Consider the following 19,851-nt stretch of genomic DNA (forward strand, 5'->3'; position numbering starts at 1 on the left):
GTCTCCCTGTTTACTCATATTCATTTGCTTACTTATTTACTATAATGTCCCCTTAAGGACAATGATGCTGGTCGACTGAAGACCCCTCAGGGATAAACAGGAAGGAATTGTTGCTTATTAGATATATGTCTGTGAAGAAAATAGGAGGAACTTATGGTTATTACAAGCAAAATGAATTTAAGAACTGAAAGGACAAGAAGCTACTGGGTTCTATGAAATTCTGGAGCATGGGAATTAAGGGCAGGGAAAAAAGAAGAAATCCAAAAAAATTTAGTCCGTTATTTTTGTATTGTGACAAATTTTAGAATGAAAACAGAAAACTAAGTTCTTTGTCCTGTATAATACTAAAAAGGAATGGACTGACTGCGGGTGATCTTGGATCATATGTAAGCATTGCGCTCATTCTGTTTTCAGATTCGCTGTATGAGTGGGCTGAGTTCTCACTGGAGGTGCTGCATTATTCAAGGTTTTTAAATTGTTTTATTTTTATTTATTCATGTTCTTTAATCTTAGCGGTTTCTTCTGGATTCTAAATAGGTTTCCCTTTTGTTTTGAATTAATTTGTCATCTTGATATAGTGACATGCACTGTGCAAGATAATATAGCTCCTTCTGGCTTTCCTTCTCTGCTCCCCTTCATTGACTTTGTATGGAATCTTAATCATATTAAACCCTGTGTTTTCAAATTCCACATCTGTAAAATGATAATGCCACAGCTAGTTTGTAAAAGACTGTGAGAGCCTCAGATAAAATATATTATTGAAAGCAACTATGAAGTATTATGCAGCATCTGCTAGAGAGCATGTCTTTGAAATTTTGTCATGCAAATCATTTCTGCAGTGCTCTTTATCTATATGAAAGCTATTTTTTTTACTGTATTAATACCAGTGTAATACTTTTAAATATCAGTCAAGTTATGTGCTCAGAAACAAAGCCTTGTTATGCATTCTCTTTTCTCTACAGAAGAGGCAGAGTTACTCTTTCCTTCTAGTGCCCATAATGTTTACCTGTGGATCCAGATCCTAGTCAGAGAGCCCATCAGACAGAAGCTAGCTCATCCAGAAGCTGAAAAGAAAGACTATTTAAAACCACATCCGCTTTCAGCCATTAGAATGACTAGTGAAGACCAACTGTGCCTTCTGCACTCCCAGTGCCCCCCTTTTTGGATAAGTGGTCTAGTGGGCTCTGAGTGTATTTATTAAAGTAGCAGGATGTGGGGCTGGAAGATCAGAGGGTCACTGCTCCTTCTAGGAGGTTCAGAGATGCCACCCTCTGTCTAACCTTTAGAGGACTTTATTTTAGTACGTTTAACAAGGAGTCCTCCCTTCCCAGTGCTGGAGCCAAATGGACACCTTCCCTCGCGGAGAATCGTCTTACAGTGGAAGCAGTTAAGCTTTGAAATCAATCATTGGGGGTCCCTTTTATAATCTTGGCTAGGAGTGATTTTGAGACAGCATTGCCTAGAGGCAAGAGGATGAACCATGTAAATGGGACATCTTGTGTATTAAAATGTACAGTCAAAATAAATGCTTAGGGAACTTTCAATGTGTGTGCGTGGTAAGATCATAAGTTACGTGGAACAGGCCATGTTGCCTGTCTGCATCATAACCGAGTTATCACAGTGAGTCATGAGAGACCCGGAGTGTCAGACAGGATCAGCCTCCATCAGCCGCATCCCCAAGGGGGCTCTCTTCTCCCTACAGAGCTGAGGGAGAAAAATATTTTCAGAGCTTTCGAGTAAAAATGAAAGATTGCTGTGTTCAAGCGACTGTTCTGTCTCACATCTGGCAGTCTCTGGGTGAGCAGTAAATGCCAATGGGAGGGAAGAAAACGATTAGGCAAGAGGTTATTTAATTTGTATATGGACTTTCAGTTTGTGCTGATAGAACCATTTCTCACCTTCTTTATTTTCTAAGTAATTTTCCCAAAGCAGCACCAAAAAAGGGAAAGAAAAGAAACTGGCTATTGGCCTTGTATTTGTCTTGGACAGCTATTTACCATCCATCACTGAAATGCATTCTAAACAGTTTTATAACCAGCATTCTGAATTTAATATAAAAATTGCAGATCTACTCACCACCAAATTATAATGCTACCAACCATAGCCACAGGGAGCATCCGGTAAACTTTAGATAAATTCAGCTGTGCCGAGTCCCCATCCTCCTTGAATTTTTAAACAGCCAACAGCTATGTAGGCAAAAATAGAATGCTGCCAGCTTCCTGACCTGGTATGTGATCAGAGGCCCAGGTATGACACTGTATGGTTTATATCACCATTCTCTCCACCTGATAGAAAAACAGTACTTAAATCACTGCTTTCAAGTGTGGGTAGGGGAGCAGAAGGCATCAGAATTAACTGGGAAGCTTTTCTGAAATATGTGGACCCAGGCCCCAAACTAGGAAATTCTGATTCAGTAAATCTGACATGGGGACTGAGAGCATGTAGTTGGGGGATGTTGCATCCACCTTGGGAGCATTAGTTAATTTTTCATTATTATAGATCGCCAAATCTAAAAGGTGATTTCCAATGACAAGTACTCTTGTCAAAAATTAATGACAGGCAACTTTAAACCTAGACAGTGAAAACATGTTGATGGTCTCTCTGATCATCAAAGACATGAAACATAGACTTGTGTCAGCTTTCCTCTGTAACCAGCAAGGAAACTTCCATGGAACCATTTGCACATTATGAAACAGAAGTACTCCAAGGGACCTGAAAGATTGGGTAGTCTGGTTTTTCATTTTAGACATAAGGAATCAAATACCCAGAGAAAGTTTTGTCAAAGTCGCATCAAGACTTGGGGAATAGGCGAGATTTGTGTCTCCTGATTCCTGGTCCTGTGTCCCTCGTCCTGGGTGTCCCTCTCCGTGACCACATTTGTTAGAGAAGGAGGAATTTTTAGAGTGCTCCAGGTGAGATCGAAGAGAAGAAAATCTGTTCCCTATAAAAATCTGTTGCATAGTGAATCCCCATGAATGATAACTAGTAATTGGGTTCCTTCTACCGAAAGTCATGACAATGACAGGTTCCTGTCATGTCTCAGTCCCTGAAAGAGACAATTAGCATCACAGTCAAAGACGGAAAATACAAGCATCCGACTTAGTTCAACTGTATAATTATTCTTAAAAATGCGGTATTAAATTCTCACAGATCTGAAATGTTTCTCACTTTCAGAAATTGTTGCAACACAGATGAATGTCCTCAAATTTATCCTCACTGGCTTATGCCTAAATAAAACTGACACTGGCTTTGAGAGGAGTGTGATTTTATGTGGAAAAGTTACAATTTTTGTACCAACTGTAGTGAAGTCAGTGCAGCCCTCACTGTTTTTCTAACTATGATCTTATACCTAGGATGACTTCAGGTTTTAGCACTTCAGTGACAATAGACAGCAGCTTCTGTTAGTGGTATGTGCTGGTTGTAATAGCTCGCTGCTCCACGGGCCACCAGCAGGGAATTCTGCCTTGCTCCTTCACTCAGCAGATACTTCGTGAGAGTCTCGTATGTGCCAAGCTCTGGGGCAGGCACATAGTGGGTGCTTGTAAATATTGGGTGGTGTGCTCGAGGTACCTTATCAAAGGTCTGAAGGTAGCTCGTTGCTCCTTTAATAATCCATCTAAATTGGCCCGAAAAGTTGCTGCCTCACGCCTCTAACAAATCAAACTTGGAGGAGAATTGCTTATTTGTTTGTGAGTCTATTTCTCAGTGACAGCTGTTCTTATGAGGCCTTGGGAGCTGCTATTAATTTTGGATCATCAGAAATTCTTTCATCTAGTCAGCTGTGAGAATTATGGCAGCCCTTTGATGAGTTTTCATTATTTCCATTTCTCAAAAGCTGGAGTGGCTAAAATTTACAGCCACAAACCTGCAGGGTGTGGACGTTTCAAATGCTGCCAGTTATCATAGGTTATAGCTGCTTTGACCGACTAGAGTGCCACATAGAATTTTTTCCTTCTAGTCTTTAAAATTCGGGTACTTGTTAGGAAACCAAGTATTACAGGAGTAAATAAAATGCCTAGTAAATGAGGAATGACAAGAAAGTACACTTTTATTAGGTGGTAACAGAAGTCAAGTGTTTTCCTTTCATTAGTAGAGATTCCACACTTTATTAGTTGTTCTCAGTTTTCTTTCAGTGATTTATAATCGAGTTTTAGCTGCTTAATTGTTAGAAAGTCATAAAAGATGGGCAAGACTTTTTATTACTCATTTTAATTTCTTTTCTGTATTAGGGCTGCCATTGTTTATATCCAAAGAAATAGCGACGCCGTTTATTAAAACCTATGCTGTCTGTTGCCTCCAAGCCCACCTGGACTCAGTGCAGGGTCTGGCTAACCTGAAAAGTGAACTTGGCCAAGAGAGAAAGGCTTCTAATAAAAGCAAACTTTTCCATTACATTTAATTTGTCTTCTTGATGGCAGCAGACTGACCAACCCATCTTATTATAATGTAATAAACGTTGAAGTCAGGATTTGAGCATGATGGCTCATAGAAGATAATTGAGCTGTGTCAGTCCGCTGGGAGTCAGAGAGGGAAAAACCAACTTGTAGATGAAAATTTCACTCTGAGATCATTAAGAGCAGTAAGAAATATTACAAAGCAACAGAGAATGCTGACTGCATGTCTAATATACACATATGTACAGCTAGCTAACTTGATGGATGAATGGATACTCAACGCTTTCATTTTCCCAAAACTGAGATTCACAAATAATTCTGTACAGTGGCTATGCTAGTTATAAGGACTGTTGATTGTCTTATCTGACTGTTGAAAATTCTTCATGTTGATCTATTGTTCAACCTAAAAATTAGAGGCTTGTTGGTCGAACATTCAAAGTAAAGTTAATAACTTGGGTTTTTAGACTCCACAGGCATTGAAGAAGGGAAAGACAAATTTCATTGGAAATCAGTAAGACCGCAAAATTATTGATTTCATTTTTCTAATGGCTTTAAATAGGTTTTATTTACTGCATTGCAAAACAAGCTTATCATGTTTCTCTTAGGCCAAAGAAATGTGCCCTTTTGTTTGTTTCCTATGTTTTACTCTGCATAATCAAATTTCATAATTATACAAAGTAGGCCATTGGGCTGTTGTTAAATTTTCTTCCAGTATTCTCTAGGCCTATCTTGTCTCTCACAAATATCCAATTTATTTGACCTCAGTCGTCATATTTAACTTTAATGTACAGTTTTTCCCATAAGTGCTCAAATGTTTTTGCATCATTTCCCACTCCTACTGTAAGGATAATGGCTATAGCAGGAAAGATACCATTTTAAGGATTTTCTCATGAATACTGCATTCCCGTTTGTGCCTGTCCTTTTTCTATTCTACAAGCTCTTGAAACATGTTTCATTATTATATAAGGCTCTGTTTTCCCTCTACACATCTTTGCCTTACTTCAAATAAGAATGCTACAAAGATTTTACAGAAAGTAAGGTACCCTCCTCAAAAGCAAAGCCAAGATAATAGGTAAAATATCTCCATAGTGTCTAAAGTACTACTTCTAACTCAGCATAGAGAGATTTTAATTCATCAGTACCTGAGTTATAGAATTTCAGAGCTGAAAGGAAACTTAAACATCTTAGTTCAATTCCTTCCTTTTAGCAGATGAGAAAGCTAGAAACTAGAGAGGCTTTAGACATCTCTCAAGATTACACAACCAGCTCTTTGCTCAGCTAAGATTTGAAATCTGATTGCCCCAAATCCCAGGTTATTAAAAGAAAAAGACATATGGTGTTAATTTAACAGTTCCATTAAATTTGTTAAAAGGATAATCACTTTTTATTGTTTCTATAAAAATGATGTATGCTCATTTATAAAAATTCCACATAATACAAAAAGAAAGCAACAGATTACTCAAAATCATTCTCTAAATATAATTAATGTTACCATTTAATGAACATTATTTTAAGTACTTAAGTTAACAGGCACAGATAAAAGGATGGATATATAGATTGATAAATTAAAATGAGAAAAAGAAAAAAGAATGAGATAACTTTATAACATTGGGTTCATTCTAGATGTGCTATTTTTAATTGCAAACAGTAATTTTACTTGAATTTAACTGAAGTGAAAGAAAATGAAGTAAAACTGAAGAAATTGCTGAACTTCAAATTAAATGTCTCTCCAGCACAAGCTATAAGTTCTCTAAAATATATGCAACTTTAAGAAAAAAGATGAGATCAGTTGACCCTTCTAACAAAGATAAGAATAACACATTTTGTTTCCTCTCATCTCCCAAATTTTAAAATTATATTATTTTTATGTTGTCAAGATATAATATTCACATTCTTTTACACATATGTTATACATAATTCCCTCTTAGTTGTGAGTTTAAATAGAGGCAGTGTTTACTTTCCCGTGGTGTCTTCATTCCTGAGATCTTTCTGTTGTGCTGTCTCTTGGTTGGTTACTTTTGGTCGTGTAATATGTTTTGGAAGATTCACGTTAATATGTTTTACCTGAGTTCTTATCTGGTCGAGAAGGTGTGTCTGTGGCCTGTACGCTTGAAAGACACTTTGATTAGGGATAAGCCTCTTGGATCACGTTTTCTTTCTTTCCCTGAGCACATTTCATTTTCCATTGTTTTTTTCCCTCCTCTATGTATTGTATGCTAATCTGTGTTTTTATTGTGTTTGTTCTACTTTTGTTCCTTCTGCTGGGGCTTTCATTCCAATACTGTTTTTGTTTCTTCCATTTCCTTCTTGAGTTCGTCTGGCTGACTTGTTTTTTTTGAGCAGGTGTGGGGGAGGCAGGGGTGGATGGTGTGGTGGTACTGATTTTTCTTTTTCAATCAACCTTTTTCATCTTAGAATAGTTTTAGACTGTGTTTTGGTTTTTTTTAAGATTTTAATTTTCCTTCTTTTTCCCCAAAGCCCCCCTGTACATAGTTGTATATTTTAGTTGTGGGTCCTTGTAGTTGTGGCATGTGGGATGCTACCTCAATGTGGCTTGATGAGCGGTGCTATGTCAGCACCTGGGATCCAAACGAGCTAAACCCTGAGCCACTGAAGCAGAGCCCGCGAACTTAACCATTCGGCCACCAGGCCAGCCCCTGGACTGTGTTTTTTGCCTTTTAGCATGCCTTATAATTTTTTGCTGAAAGCTGGCCATGAAGTATTGGGTGAAAGGAGTTGAGGTAGATGGCCTTTAGCATGAGATTTTATGTATGTTTTTCTGGCCAGCATACAGGCTGTGTTTGCTCTTTGTGATAGTTGTGGTGTCAGAGGCTAAAGTCTCCTCTAGAGCCCTTGTGTTGGTCTCCACTGTTGTCTCTGGGTTTTCCCAGAGACTTCTTCAACAGGCTTGCAGCTCTTTTAGCTGTGTCCCTCCCCGCCCCCCCCCCCCCCCCCCCCACCCTGCTGTTGTGCAGGAGCCTGCGGATGGGGATGTGGTGTGGGGGAATGGCAGCATTCTGTGGGCCTGTGATCAGGTGATCAGGTCTCGTCTTCAGTGAGCCTGAGTTGGGCACTTCACTTCCCCAGGGCGGTGGTTTGGCTTCAGTAAAAGCCAATGTGGTTAGATTCTAGTAGAAGAGTTTCCCTTGAGGGCAGGCCTTGTTAAGGAGAACAGAGAGCTCTGGGTGTATTTCAGAATGGTTACTTTTTCTCTCCTCCTGCTGGAACAGAGGGGATTTTTCTCCCATCTTCCTGCTGGAACAGAGGGGATTTTTCTCCCATCTTCACAGTGAGAATCTGGTGGGGCTCCTGGAGGTAAAATTCATGAAAGTGTGGAGACCCTACCCCAGCCAAGACTGCCCCCTCTCGGAGCTTTTAACTCTCATACTAGTCTACACTGAGTCTCCAGCAATTCATCAATTACCATCAGTGTACATTGTTCCCACCAAAACTGGCTCCAGCCATGGGCCCCTATGCCCTCTAAGCTATGATTCTGTCTCCGCCTGTCTCTCCAGTTTGGAGACCATAGTTTGCCCTGTGACCTGAATTCTCTGATGAATCTAAGAAAACTTGTTAATTTTAGATTGTTCAGCTTTTTTCTTGTTGTGAGGAGAGGAGTAGTGGCTTCCCATCTCCTTAGGTATCAGATCAGAAACCAAAAGTCCTATTTGAATAGTTTTAGATTTATAGAAAAAAATGTGAAGTTAGCAAAGAGAGTTTTCAAATACCCCATACCCACTTTCCCCTATTTTTAACAACTTATATTAGTATAGTGAACCAATATTGATACATTATTATTACCTAAAGTGTATATTTTTGAGATTTTCTTAGTTTTTACCTAATGTCCTTTTCTGTTCCAGGATCTCATCCAGGAAACCACATTCCATTTAGTCCTTATGTCTCCTTAGGCTACTCATGGCTATTGCAGTTTCTCATACTTTCCTTGTTTTAAATGACCTTGACACTTTTGAGGAATGCTGCTCAGATACTTTACAGAACCTCCCCAGCTGGGATTTGTCAGATGCTTTTCTCATGATTAGACTAGAGTTAGGGATTTTGGAGAGGAAAATCACAGAGATAAAGTGCTATTATCTTCACATCATATAAAGGATACATACACTATTAGTATGAGTTAGCACTGTTGATAATTGACGTCGATCACCTGGCTGAGGTTTCTCCAGGTTTCTCTACTGGAAAGTTACTCGGTTTTCCTCCTTTCTGTGCTGTACTGTGGAAGGAGGTCACTCTGCACAGCACACATTTTAGTAATGGGGACATGTGCTCCACTTCCTTGATGGTGAAGTATCTCCATTAATTATTTTGAATTTTTCTACATGGGAGGCTTGTCTGTTCCTCTCCCCTTCTTTATTTGCTCAATTGTTTCTCCAGTCATTATATTTTGGGTTATAAGCCAATACTATTTCTTTTAATTTAGTTTTGTTTTTCAAATTGTTTCAGCTTTGGCCATTAGGAGCTCTTGTTCCTTTAACATAGTCCATCATTGTGCTTTGGTTTTGGGTGCTTCTTTACTTGCTGGCACTCCAACATGCTTCAGGCGCATCTTACATATTCCCTTCCCAGTCTTAGAATCAGCCATTTCTCTAACAGCTGCCTCACTTTTCAGCCTATTTTTCCCCCTTGTAGTCTCTTCTTTCAACCTGTGTATCACTTCTTTTATCTCTTTTTTAGAGATGATTTTTATAGTTCTTTAAGACTATGAATAATTTTTTGTCTGAATTCTTCCTGTTTATCTCTGGCCAATCCTTCTTGTGATGTGTGTTCTTTATCTTCCTTTTGCTTATGTTTCATTCAACAACTCCTCACCCCACCCGTTTTTATTCATAGTTCCAGTTTTGGTTTCTTCTAGTTATTTCTCCTCATTAAGTGAAGTGAACTAATCGTTGGGGGAAAACACCGTTGTATCATGGGGGAAGGAGGGAACCAATATTGGGGAGGAGGAAGGCCGCAGGTGCTGCACGCCCAAACTTTGGCTTAGAATTTTTCTGAGTTTTTTCCCACCAGTTTTTCCCTTTGCTTTGAGATACGTCTTCTCTTATTTTCTGGCATTCACGAGAGCTGTGGGATCACTGGCTGTGGGCAGTAAAGCTAAAAACTTGCCCTCTGGCCTCTTCTCTCTCTGCCACTAGAGACAGGAGCCTCTCCAGGCTCTTGGTCCCAGAGCTCCCGCTGCCTTCCTCTTTGCTGTGGGTGTCCCCTACCTTATCCTTGTCCCCAGACGTAGCCTGTTTAGTCACTGAGGAATGGAATGCCTGAGAATTTGGATGCTTACTTTGGTGGACAGCTCATGGCCAGCCGTCTGGAGGTGAGGTGATGAGGTCTCTCAGCAGCCCCTCATCTTGTCCCTGCTCCGCACTGCTTTCCCGGGGTGCTGCCTGGCCTGCATTGTGGGGCTCTGATGGCTTCCTAGTTTGGAGACAGAGCGTTTACTTTACTTTTGATCTTTTTCGTTGTTTTTGGTGCTTTTGAAGGAGACAAAGGGAGCAAATAAAGCCTTTATTCCACCATCTTTAACTAGAACTGTTCCATCGGATTTTATGGGTTGTAGAAAGATTGTTTTTATTGCAATCACACTTTTCAACATGACTCTCTTCATGAAAGTTAGAAGCAGAAATGATGGTGCTTGCTCTTTATGAAAATGAAATCTTGTAGAAAGAAAGAAAATTACTTTTCCCTTATTACTGAATCCCAAGCATCTTGATCATTTTTCTATGAATCAGAAATATTTACCCGAGTTCCTTTAGAATTTAGTTATTGTGAAGACTATAGAACTTCAGGAACTTTAGTTTTTAGAAATATGGGACCCTGTGTTTCCTTTGTCAGAGGTAACAAAGGAAATCAAAGAGGGGTCCTCTCCACCTGCAGATTGCCACCCACTGCTCCTGACAGCATTTCTCACGGGAGTCAAATCCAGACCGTCTGCTGCATTAAAAATGAGGCACTAAAATGGAAATTTGTAAATATTGAGAACTTGAGAAGAAATGAAAATGTCTAGCTAATATTGCTATTTTATTTTAAATTTTCTGTTTAACATGAGAAACCAAACAAGTAAACAGAAGATGTTGGTGTATGTAGGGCACGGGTGGAGAAGCAGGGATGGTTCAGAATCCCCTCTCGGAGCCTGTCTTGTCATCTTCATCTGTTGGAAATTCTGCTTTTCAGACGGCAGTGCATTCAGCAAAATGGAAGCGGTTTTGTGGGTTTTTTTTTTTTTGGCTCTCCAGGCACATTATTTGTTCAGACCAGTGTCTCTTTCGATCTTGGTAAATTGTCCGTTTTGAAAAACGTTTGGACAGTGTAAATAATTCACAATCCAGAAATGAAAGCTCCGAAAGATTGCTTTGGCTGTTCTGTTTAAAATAAATGAGAAAGGAGCTTCGTGCTCATGCAGAGAAGAAATTCAGGCCTCTTTGCTACCCCAGCTTTCTAAACTCTTCTAAGAATTTTTATAGTATTATTATTTTTGGATGAAGCAGCAATTCCCCCTGTCCTCTTTCCCCCTATCCAAGTAAAGACTATGATGGTCTTTTTCCCCCCCCTTTCTGGAAGATTGGCTGATTTTAGGAGGGCCCTGTAATTTGTTCTCTGTCAACACCTGTTGGTCCCCAAATGGCTGCCTGTGCCACCAGTCCTGCTGTCCCAGCTCCGTGGTTTCCTCAGTGTTATCTATTTTTAAATGTATTTCTAGTTTTGTTTTATTTTTGAGTGGTTTAAGAAAAATATTCTTTTGAAAGAAGGTTGGTTTAGCTATAACCAACTGACAGTCCATCAAATGAGAATGTTTACCCTTGGCATGTAAAGCAGCTGGAAACGTGTCTCTGCCCTAGTGGTCACTTAAAAATATCACTGTTCATACAGGGTTTAACCAGCTAGAATTGCTCTAGTCAAGCATTTTTAACTTACAACATTGGCAATTTCATCTCATTCAACCTAAGAGCTTATAGATAGCAAGGCCTAAACAACACTGTTACAATTCTCTAAAAAGAAGAAATGAGGTCCTTTCCATTCTATCAGAAGGAAGAGAGTTGTAAAGCTGTTCTTACGAAATTATAATTATTTAATAGAGGCTATTTTTTTTTTGTACTTTGCCTCATGACCTTGCCTTTCTACTTTAGTTTGTTTGTGTCCCAGCCCCACCAATGGAGCATGAAGCCCCAGAAGTGTGCATTTCTATCATAAGTCACATTGGAACTTCTGCTCCTATTCCTTTTTTCCTTCCCTCCTACACTTCAACTATGTGTAAGGATAGCCACCATTATTCTTATTTTTTATTACAGGAGGAGTAAAATAATAGGAACTAGTCAATCTTATATGTCCTGGGACGGACTTCTGGAGAACCCGCCTCCAGACTCATCCTCTGTCCTGTTATTCCACTGCCTTTCCTGACTCCTGTCACTTTCCTATTCCATTGGTGCATACAGGTCTTCAGTGGGCTTCTGCTGACAGCTCTTGTTGGCACTGTTGTTCACTGCCTAGCAGCTATACATCATTTTTCTGGTTTAATACACTTAAGGAGGAATTGCTTCCTTTCTTCTGAATCCTGGATCCCCAAGGGCTTCAGAAGGGTTTCTTCCATACACTGCTGACACCCTTTATAGCGCTGTCACAGAAAACCCAGAGTCAGTCCAGATTCCTCATCTTGACTCTGCTACCCCACGAATATAAACCTTTCCAAGTCATTTAACTCTAGACCTGTTTATCTCTAAAGTTAGACAGTTGAATACTATAGTCCTATGATTATATGCCTAAAAGTTGTTTAAGGTTACTGTTTCTTTTTTCCTAAAATCTGAACAACAGTATTACACATAATTTTATACATAGTTATACTTTATAACTTTATACATAGTTATTTCACAGGGTGGATATTAATAGCACAAAGTATTAGCCTCCATCTCAAGATGGAGCACTACTGTTGACTACCAGGAAATTTAAATGCTTGATCCTCACCTGCTTCAGCTTCCTGAAGTCCATTTAGTGCGCCATTTCTGATTGAGCGCACAAGTGTGACTATAAATTTCCCCTGACAGAAACCACATCACCTCATCAGCTTCATAAGAAAATGACAAAACAACCAACTGTGAAAGCATGCTTGCCAAGCTTTCAGCATCTCTGCCGTGGGGGGAAACACATTTGTATAAATGAAATCGAGGCTGGATGAAGCCCAAAAGACAAGCTCTGGTGTACCTGTCTTCTCTCAGCGGCAACATATGGGAAGTGTGTTTGTGCCAATGAGGCCAGGATTCCAGAAAACCCTTCGCTTCTTGAAGCCACATCACTGGTCCAGGGATGGAGAGAGGATGAAGGGGATGGGGCATCCTGCTTTCTTAGTAATTACTAGATCTATAACAAAGAATAATAGTAGCCTAAGTCCATTCAGCATTGCTTCACTAAATCTCCCCAGAAACCTGGTGGGATTTGGTATGACTGTCTGCATTTTTTTCTGTAGAGAATACTCAGGCTCAGAGAAACATAGCTGGTTTAGCTAGTTAGCAGTCAAGCTGAGATTCAAACTGGGTCTGTCTTACCTCAGTGCTCTTGGTCTTTCACTTGACCTTGAACTGATTTTAAAATTGAATGTCAGCAACACAATTGGAACATTGGTGTGAAAACGAGGAGAAGAGGTGCTACGTCCCACCCACCCGAAGCTTGCTTTGTTTTGGTAGAAAGTGCACTAGAGTGTGAAAGAAGTGAACGTTTCCCTGACTTCAGTTAACTTTAAAAAAGTCATCAAAGATACCTTAAAGAGCACGAAAGGGGAAAATTATCAAGAAGAAGGCAGATACCTAATAAAAAAAATGGCCAGAGGAGTTGAACAGACACTTCCCCAAAATGACTAACCAGATAGTCAACGAGCGTGTGAAAAGATGCTCAACTTCAGTAGTCATTAGAAAAAGCAAATCTGAACCACAATAGAAATTACTGCGTACCCATTGGAACAGATAAGATGAAAACAACCACAGTCCCAAGTATTGGTGAGGATCTGGAGCAACTGGGTCTCTCCGTCACTGCTAGTAGGCATGTCAGTTAATAAAACCACTTTGCAAAACCAAATTTGGTTTCATAATTTCAAATACAACTGAACACTTGCACACCCATGCATTTTTACTCCTAAAGAGTATGACCAACAGAAATCTCTACATATTTTCCTATAGGTAAATCCATACGTATAGGAAAATATTCATTGCAGCACAATTCCTAATGACCAAAAACTGGAAACTAAGAAGAAACTCAACAAATAAATGGTGGAATGTTCACGTAATGGAGTAATTTATCACCACGAGAATGAGCGAGCTAATGCTATGCCCAACAACATGGATGATCTCACAATCATGAGGCAGTGCGATGAAGGCAAACTCAGAGGAGTTCACGCTGTATGATACTACTTACATGAATTTCAAAAAGAGCACAAACTAGAAGTCCATCAGGCTGGGGTTGACCTTTGTAAGGGGTGGAGGGAGTGACCGGAATGGAGCACTTGGGGGTTCTGGGGTGCCGGCAGTGTTCTATTTCTTGATCTGGGTGGCGGTCACAGTGTGTTCAGACTTGAAAATTCGTCAGGTTGTTCACTTATGTGCATTTTTCTGTGTGTATATTTTACTTTAAAACTAAGTTTTTAAAGTACTATATATTCAGATACTAGCTTTTAATTTTTGTCTCTCACTGTGGCAATATAAATTTAAATCAACTGAGAGATTTGCATATGTATAAAATAGGAATTTTGTGGCATATTGTGACCTATATTGTGGGAGAAATGTTGTTAATTTTTTCTTGATAATGCTTCATTGGTCTCTCAATTTGTCTGAACCTGACAAGGTAAGGAAGGAAGGAAATAGTGAATTTCATCAACACCAACAATTATTGCTTCTTAGCATTCATTCAACCAAAGCAACACTGGCTGGTCAGGTTTTCACCAGATTATAGAGTTCTTTCTTGCCTCAGAGTCTATAATAAAGCTTACGTTTTCATTATGGTTTTTACACCTCTAAGAAGAGAAGCATAAGGAAAATAACTATGAAATTCCAAGACTTGGCTAAAACAAATTCTGAACCTTTATTCTTTAGGAAACAAGGTGAAAAGTTTCAAAGAGAAGTCCTCTTTTCACATGGGAAATGTCCATTTTCAGTAGTAGCTGAGAAAAGGCAATATGGAATGTTTAAAGAACCTTAGAAGTGGTCTGAGAACCATTTCACAGAGTGTTCAGGTAGTGTGCGAGTTGAGCTTTCAAATTCTCACCTCAACAGAAAAATTGATTTCTCTTTTAAGAAGAGGACTAAAAGAAGAACAAGCTCGCATTTTGGAAAAAAAAAATTGTAAAACACCATCTGGCAAAGAGTCTAATATGTTGCTGAAGACAAAATACTGAGACACAGGTCAGCCTTTCTTTGAGTTCCCATCATCCTATCCTGCCTTCTCATTTGACCATTGTGGAGTCTTGCCTGATCTATTCAAGGTACAGAGGTGGATGATGACAAGGCAAAGCAAGACCTGGCATCTTTAAACTTCCGACCTCTTTCTCTTTCTACCCCATGATAGAGATTCCAAATGATAGATTAATAACAGTCCAAAGATCATAGGTATACTATTAATACTTCTCTTGTAAAATATGTATTTCAGCTTGCTACCCTCGAATTCCCTCCAAAGAAACTTTTTGGAAACAAGGATGAACGTGTGGTTGCTGAGAGGCGAAGTCACTTGGAGGTAACAGAATTAAGCTTTCCTTTCTCTGTGTATTGAAAATTTGCCATCTGATTGGCCAGTGAGAATTATTCCCGTTAAACACTGTGACTCTTGTTCATGAGTGTGAAGGTGCTGCTTCATTAACACAGGAGATGGCAGCAGTAGATTATAAAGTAATGTTAGCAGTTTATTTAAAATTTAAGTCATTATCCCCCTATGGTCTATTGAAACAGTTTTCTGGATTTTAAGGAGGTACATTTATTCTAAGGGTTAGGAAGCAGGTTGCGAGTGAGAACTAAATATTCACCATAGACAGATGGTGTGTAATACAGGATGAGGGTATGAAGCTTACTGCAAAAAACTTGCATTAATTAACTAAAGATTTATAGTATTGCATCATTGTTACTTTTTCAAGATAGTTGGAAGCAAAAAGACACGTACCTATTTCAGTCATGGTTGGGTTTTCTTAGACTTCTTTTAACTTAATCTTCTGAGCCAGCTGCATGCAGAACTTTGGTTCAACACAACTGTTGTTTTTTGGACTACCTCTCTGCCAATACACATTGGTCACTGCTTTGTATAGTTTGTCTTTCTTTTTAGGATAGAGTTGCTTATTTGATTGGAATTTGATGCTAACGAGCCTGAGTCTGTGTACTGAGGCCTGGTCACAGAGAGTCCTCAGTTGGCTACTCTCTTGTCGTTGTGAGCTACTCAGGCAGACGGAATAAGATTACAAATAGCCTAATACAGTCTCATGTCAGCAAACTTTCTGGGGGCTTCTCAAAGTCCTCTTTGCTACTTCTTTAAGAGGAATAATAATATCTTTTGCAAATGAAATCAAACAAGAGAAGACCTCAGATCCCTTTCTGAAGTGTGAAGTGCTACATAAAAATCAGATATCATACCTGTTCCCAGTGACAGCCAGTTTGAAATGGCTGCCCAAGGGGTCCACTGAATGTCATTGAACCAAGGATTAGGGAAACTTCCAGAGGCTGGAGGTTCCAGTGAGAGGAAAAGTAGAGAGGGAGGGGACATGGAGAAATGGAAGACTAGGAGATTGTGGTCCATGGGGGACATTTTAGAGTTTTGAGGTCCTCTGTATAGAACTGCTCTATATGGAGGAAAGACGAGTTTTCAGGGTGTGGCCATGCTTACCGGTATTTGAGTTAAACTTTAGAGTTACATGTTTGAAGAGATCCTGAAACTATTAAGATGGAGCTTTGGCAGGGTCATTGCAGGCTTCTAAAAATCATCCTATAAGATAGCATGATCCTCCTTGGCGGTGGTGGCCGAGGCGGCGAAGGCGGCAGCGGCGGCGACAGCTCTGGGGTTTGCGTCTCGGGGTGTGTCGGCCGCTGCTGCTGCTTGGGCCTGGTATGTACAAATGGCTGGTTAGGATTCTCGGCACCATTTTCCGTCTCTGTGACCGGCTGGTGCCCCCTGCCTGGGCCCTCCTGAAGAGGTGGCGCTCGAACAGCACTCTGTCGTCTACAGTGGACACTGATGAAATACCAGCCAAAAGACCAAGATTAGATTGTTTTATTCACCAAGTGAAAACCAGTCTCTACAATGCTGCCGGCTTATTTGGATTCCCATTCCAGCTGAACACAAAGCCCATGGTAACTGCTGCTTGTAATGGAACACGGAATGTGGCCCCTTCAGAAGAGGTATTTTCAAACTCCTCATCTTGTGAACTGACAGGTTCTGGATCCTGGAACAACATGCTGAAACTGGGTAATAAATCTCCTAATGGAATAAGTGACTATCCAAAGATCAGAGTGACAGTAACCCGAGATCAGCCTCGCAGAGTCCTGCCTTCCTTTGGTTTTACCTTGAACTCAGAAGGCTATAATAGAAGACCCGGTGACCGTCGCCATAGCAAAAGCAATCCAGAGAGTTCCTTAACATGGAAACCTCAAGAGCAGATTGTAACAGAGATGATCTCTGAAGAGGGTGGCAAGGGTCTGAGGCGTCCCCATTGTACAGTGGAGGAGGGTGTTCAAAAAGAAGAAAGAGAGAAGTACCGGAGGTTATTGGAGCGACTTAAAGAAGGTGGTCATGGAAACACTGTTCCTCCTGTAACTTCAGCTCATCATAGTTCTCAAAGAAGTCACACGGACACATTAAAGACCAAAGGCTGGGGGGAAGAGCAAAGTCACGGAGTCAAAACAGCTCAGTTTGTTCCAAAATCATATAGAGTTGTTGAAACAAGGGGACCTCTGTGTTCTGTGAGAAGTGAAAAGAGATGTTCAAAGGGGAAAATTTCTAATATAGAGAAGACAGTTGGAATCAGACTCGAAAATGAAGGTAGGAGAGGACACCAGCTGGAACCTGACCTGTCTGAAGAAGTGTCAGCCCGGCTCCGCCTAGGCAGTGGAAGCAATGGCTTACTCAGGAGGAAGATGTCAATACTTGAGACTAAAGAGAAAAATTGCTCAGGCAGAGACAGGGATAAGAGGACAGATGATCTTCTTGAACTTACAGAGGACATGGAAAAGGAAATCAGTAATGCCCTAGGCCATGGCCCTCAGGATGAGATTCTAAGTAGCGCTTTCAAACTCCAAATCACTCGAGGAGATATCCAGACCTTGAAGAACTATCACTGGCTCAATGACGAAGTCATTAATTTTTACATGAATCTTCTGGTGGAAAGAAATAAAAAACAAGGGTATCCAGCACTTCATGCATTCAGTACTTTCTTCTATCCCAAATTAAAGTCTGGGGGTTACCAAGCAGTGAAAAGATGGACCAAAGGGGTCAATCTCTTTGAACAGGAACTTATTCTGGTGCCTATTCATCGGAAGGTACATTGGAGCCTGGTGGTGATAGACCTAAGAAAAAAGTGTCTTAAATATCTGGATTCTATGGGACAAAAGGGCCACAGGATCTGTGAGATTCTCCTTCAGTATTTACAGGAGGAAAGTAAGACCAAAAGAAATATTGATCCGAATCTTTTAGAGTGGACCCACTACAGCATGAAGCCACATGAGATTCCTCAACAGGTGAATGGGAGTGATTGTGGAATGTTTACTTGTAAATATGCAGATTATATCTCTAGGGACAAACCTATCACATTTACTCAGCACCAGATGCCTCTCTTCCGGAAGAAGATGGTGTGGGAAATCCTTCATCAGCAGTTACTGTGAGAATGCCCTGCCCAGTCCCTCTAGCTGCTGGTGGTTCTTTCACAGACGGACGTTTCCATATACCTCATGCATTGTGGGTTAAGAAGTCCCTGCATCACTCTGTTCTCGCACAGGTACTGAGCTGTCAGAGCCCACCAGGCCTCTCGCAGCACCCTAGTCCTGACTTGGCGTGCGGAGGGCTGCTTGCAACCCTGCTCGGAAGGCTGTGCCTGCTCAGAGCCCTGGACTCTTCAACCCCGACAAGAACAAACGCTAATTAATACTTTTTTTTAAGATTTATTTTCCCTATGAATGTGGGAAATGCAGGATTTATTCTATGATTTCTTTTGTGTGTGTGTTTGTTCACAAGTATTCATTCACTCACTCATTTGCAAACATAATGGGCAGTGGTTTTCTGCTGCTCTTTTACAGTTAACTCTAAAAAAAAAAGATAGCATGATCCTAATACCCAGCTGAAGAATTTGCCTTCAAGAGAAAGATTACCATGGTGAGTCTACTTTATCAAGTTCTCTTAAAAGTTGATTTCATCATTAAAAAATAACAATAAAACTAATGATAGTTTCCTTTACCTAACTCTTACCTGCCTCAGTTATCTAGACTGTCTTTAATGGAAACATGGAGAATGATAGTATATAAAAACACGCTTATAAACCAACAGAAAATAGACTGTTGTCATTCCTAGCTACTCAGGACTTTAATTAAATTCACACAGTGCCTAGCTGTGCCACAACAGATGGGGCATTTGGTGTGCTATACATTTGTGACTCTCGTCTTTCCATTCCAGCTTCCAGAGTCAACAAAGTTCAGGGCACTCTTTCACTCTTGGTACTTTTGGGTGGGCCCATGTTTGTTCTTTCAGTGTCACCTACTTAATCACTTAGCTCTACCAAGCCATCAACTGTTGATGAGTAGAGTTCTGTGTCAATGTCTCTACCAATACGAGGATCCCTTCCATTGCCTATGACTGTTACTCAAGCCTTTATAGAATGGATTCCATATCTCATGGAAATAGGCACTTATATTTTAAATTAAATGTATGTCATCTAATGTTGATTTTTAAATCTTTGCCCTTTTCAAGGAGTGAGCATAATTCAGCTTCACTTAGATGGAAAATTAATCTGAGCTTCTTGGGTTAATTTCCTAAGACTATTGTAACAAATCACTATTTGATTTAGTGCATTTTCATGTGAAAATTAACATAACTATCTTCCCTGAACTTCCTATTCTATTTACTTTAGTTATACATTTATTTAGTTCCTAATACATGCTGGAGACAGTGCTAGGTATTATATAGAATATAAAGATAAATGAGACATTTCTTTCCCTCTAAGAGCATGTATTTAAATTCCTATATGAAACTTTACCTGGAGGTATATTAAATACATAAGCACATCCAGAAAGGTGGATTCCAGTAGGACACATTTGTTGAACTAATACACACTAACTTACATAGTGTTTGCTGAAAAGGAATTACCTGACGATTTTTAAAAGCCAGAATTACAACTTTATAAGTCTCGCCCTTGAGCTGTAAAAAGCAGTGTTTTAAGCAAGCATTCAGTTGTGTTTTGATCTTTCTTGCTATTAAAATATTTCCAACATTTGGATCTTGTGTTTGA

General features: G+C 39.9%; 2 protein-coding genes across 6 annotated transcripts in view; both read left to right on the forward strand.

The window, feature by feature from the left end:
* KIF16B (kinesin family member 16B) overlaps positions 1-19,851 on the forward strand; it is a 282,927-nt gene that overhangs the window by 232,573 nt on the left and 30,503 nt on the right. For 4 of the 5 annotated variants that reach the window (XM_046678460.1, XM_046678463.1, XM_046678464.1 and 1 more), the window contains one exon: positions 15,027-15,110. The exons of the other annotated variant lie outside the window; for it this stretch is intronic. In XM_046678460.1, the coding sequence (XP_046534416.1) occupies positions 15,027-15,110 (84 nt within the window). The remainder of the gene's footprint in view (positions 1-15,026; positions 15,111-19,851) is intronic. 5 annotated transcript variants of the gene reach the window in all.
* On the forward strand, positions 16,388-18,676 carry LOC124248458 (sentrin-specific protease 2-like). The gene has a single exon (XM_046678468.1). It carries the CDS (start codon positions 16,466-16,468, stop codon positions 18,233-18,235), a length of 1,770 nt encoding a protein of 589 aa, XP_046534424.1. The 5' UTR covers positions 16,388-16,465; the 3' UTR covers positions 18,236-18,676.

Source organism: Equus quagga, chromosome 12 (assembly GCF_021613505.1).
Source record: "Equus quagga isolate Etosha38 chromosome 12, UCLA_HA_Equagga_1.0, whole genome shotgun sequence".
Classification (NCBI taxonomy): Eukaryota; Metazoa; Chordata; class Mammalia; order Perissodactyla; family Equidae; genus Equus; species Equus quagga.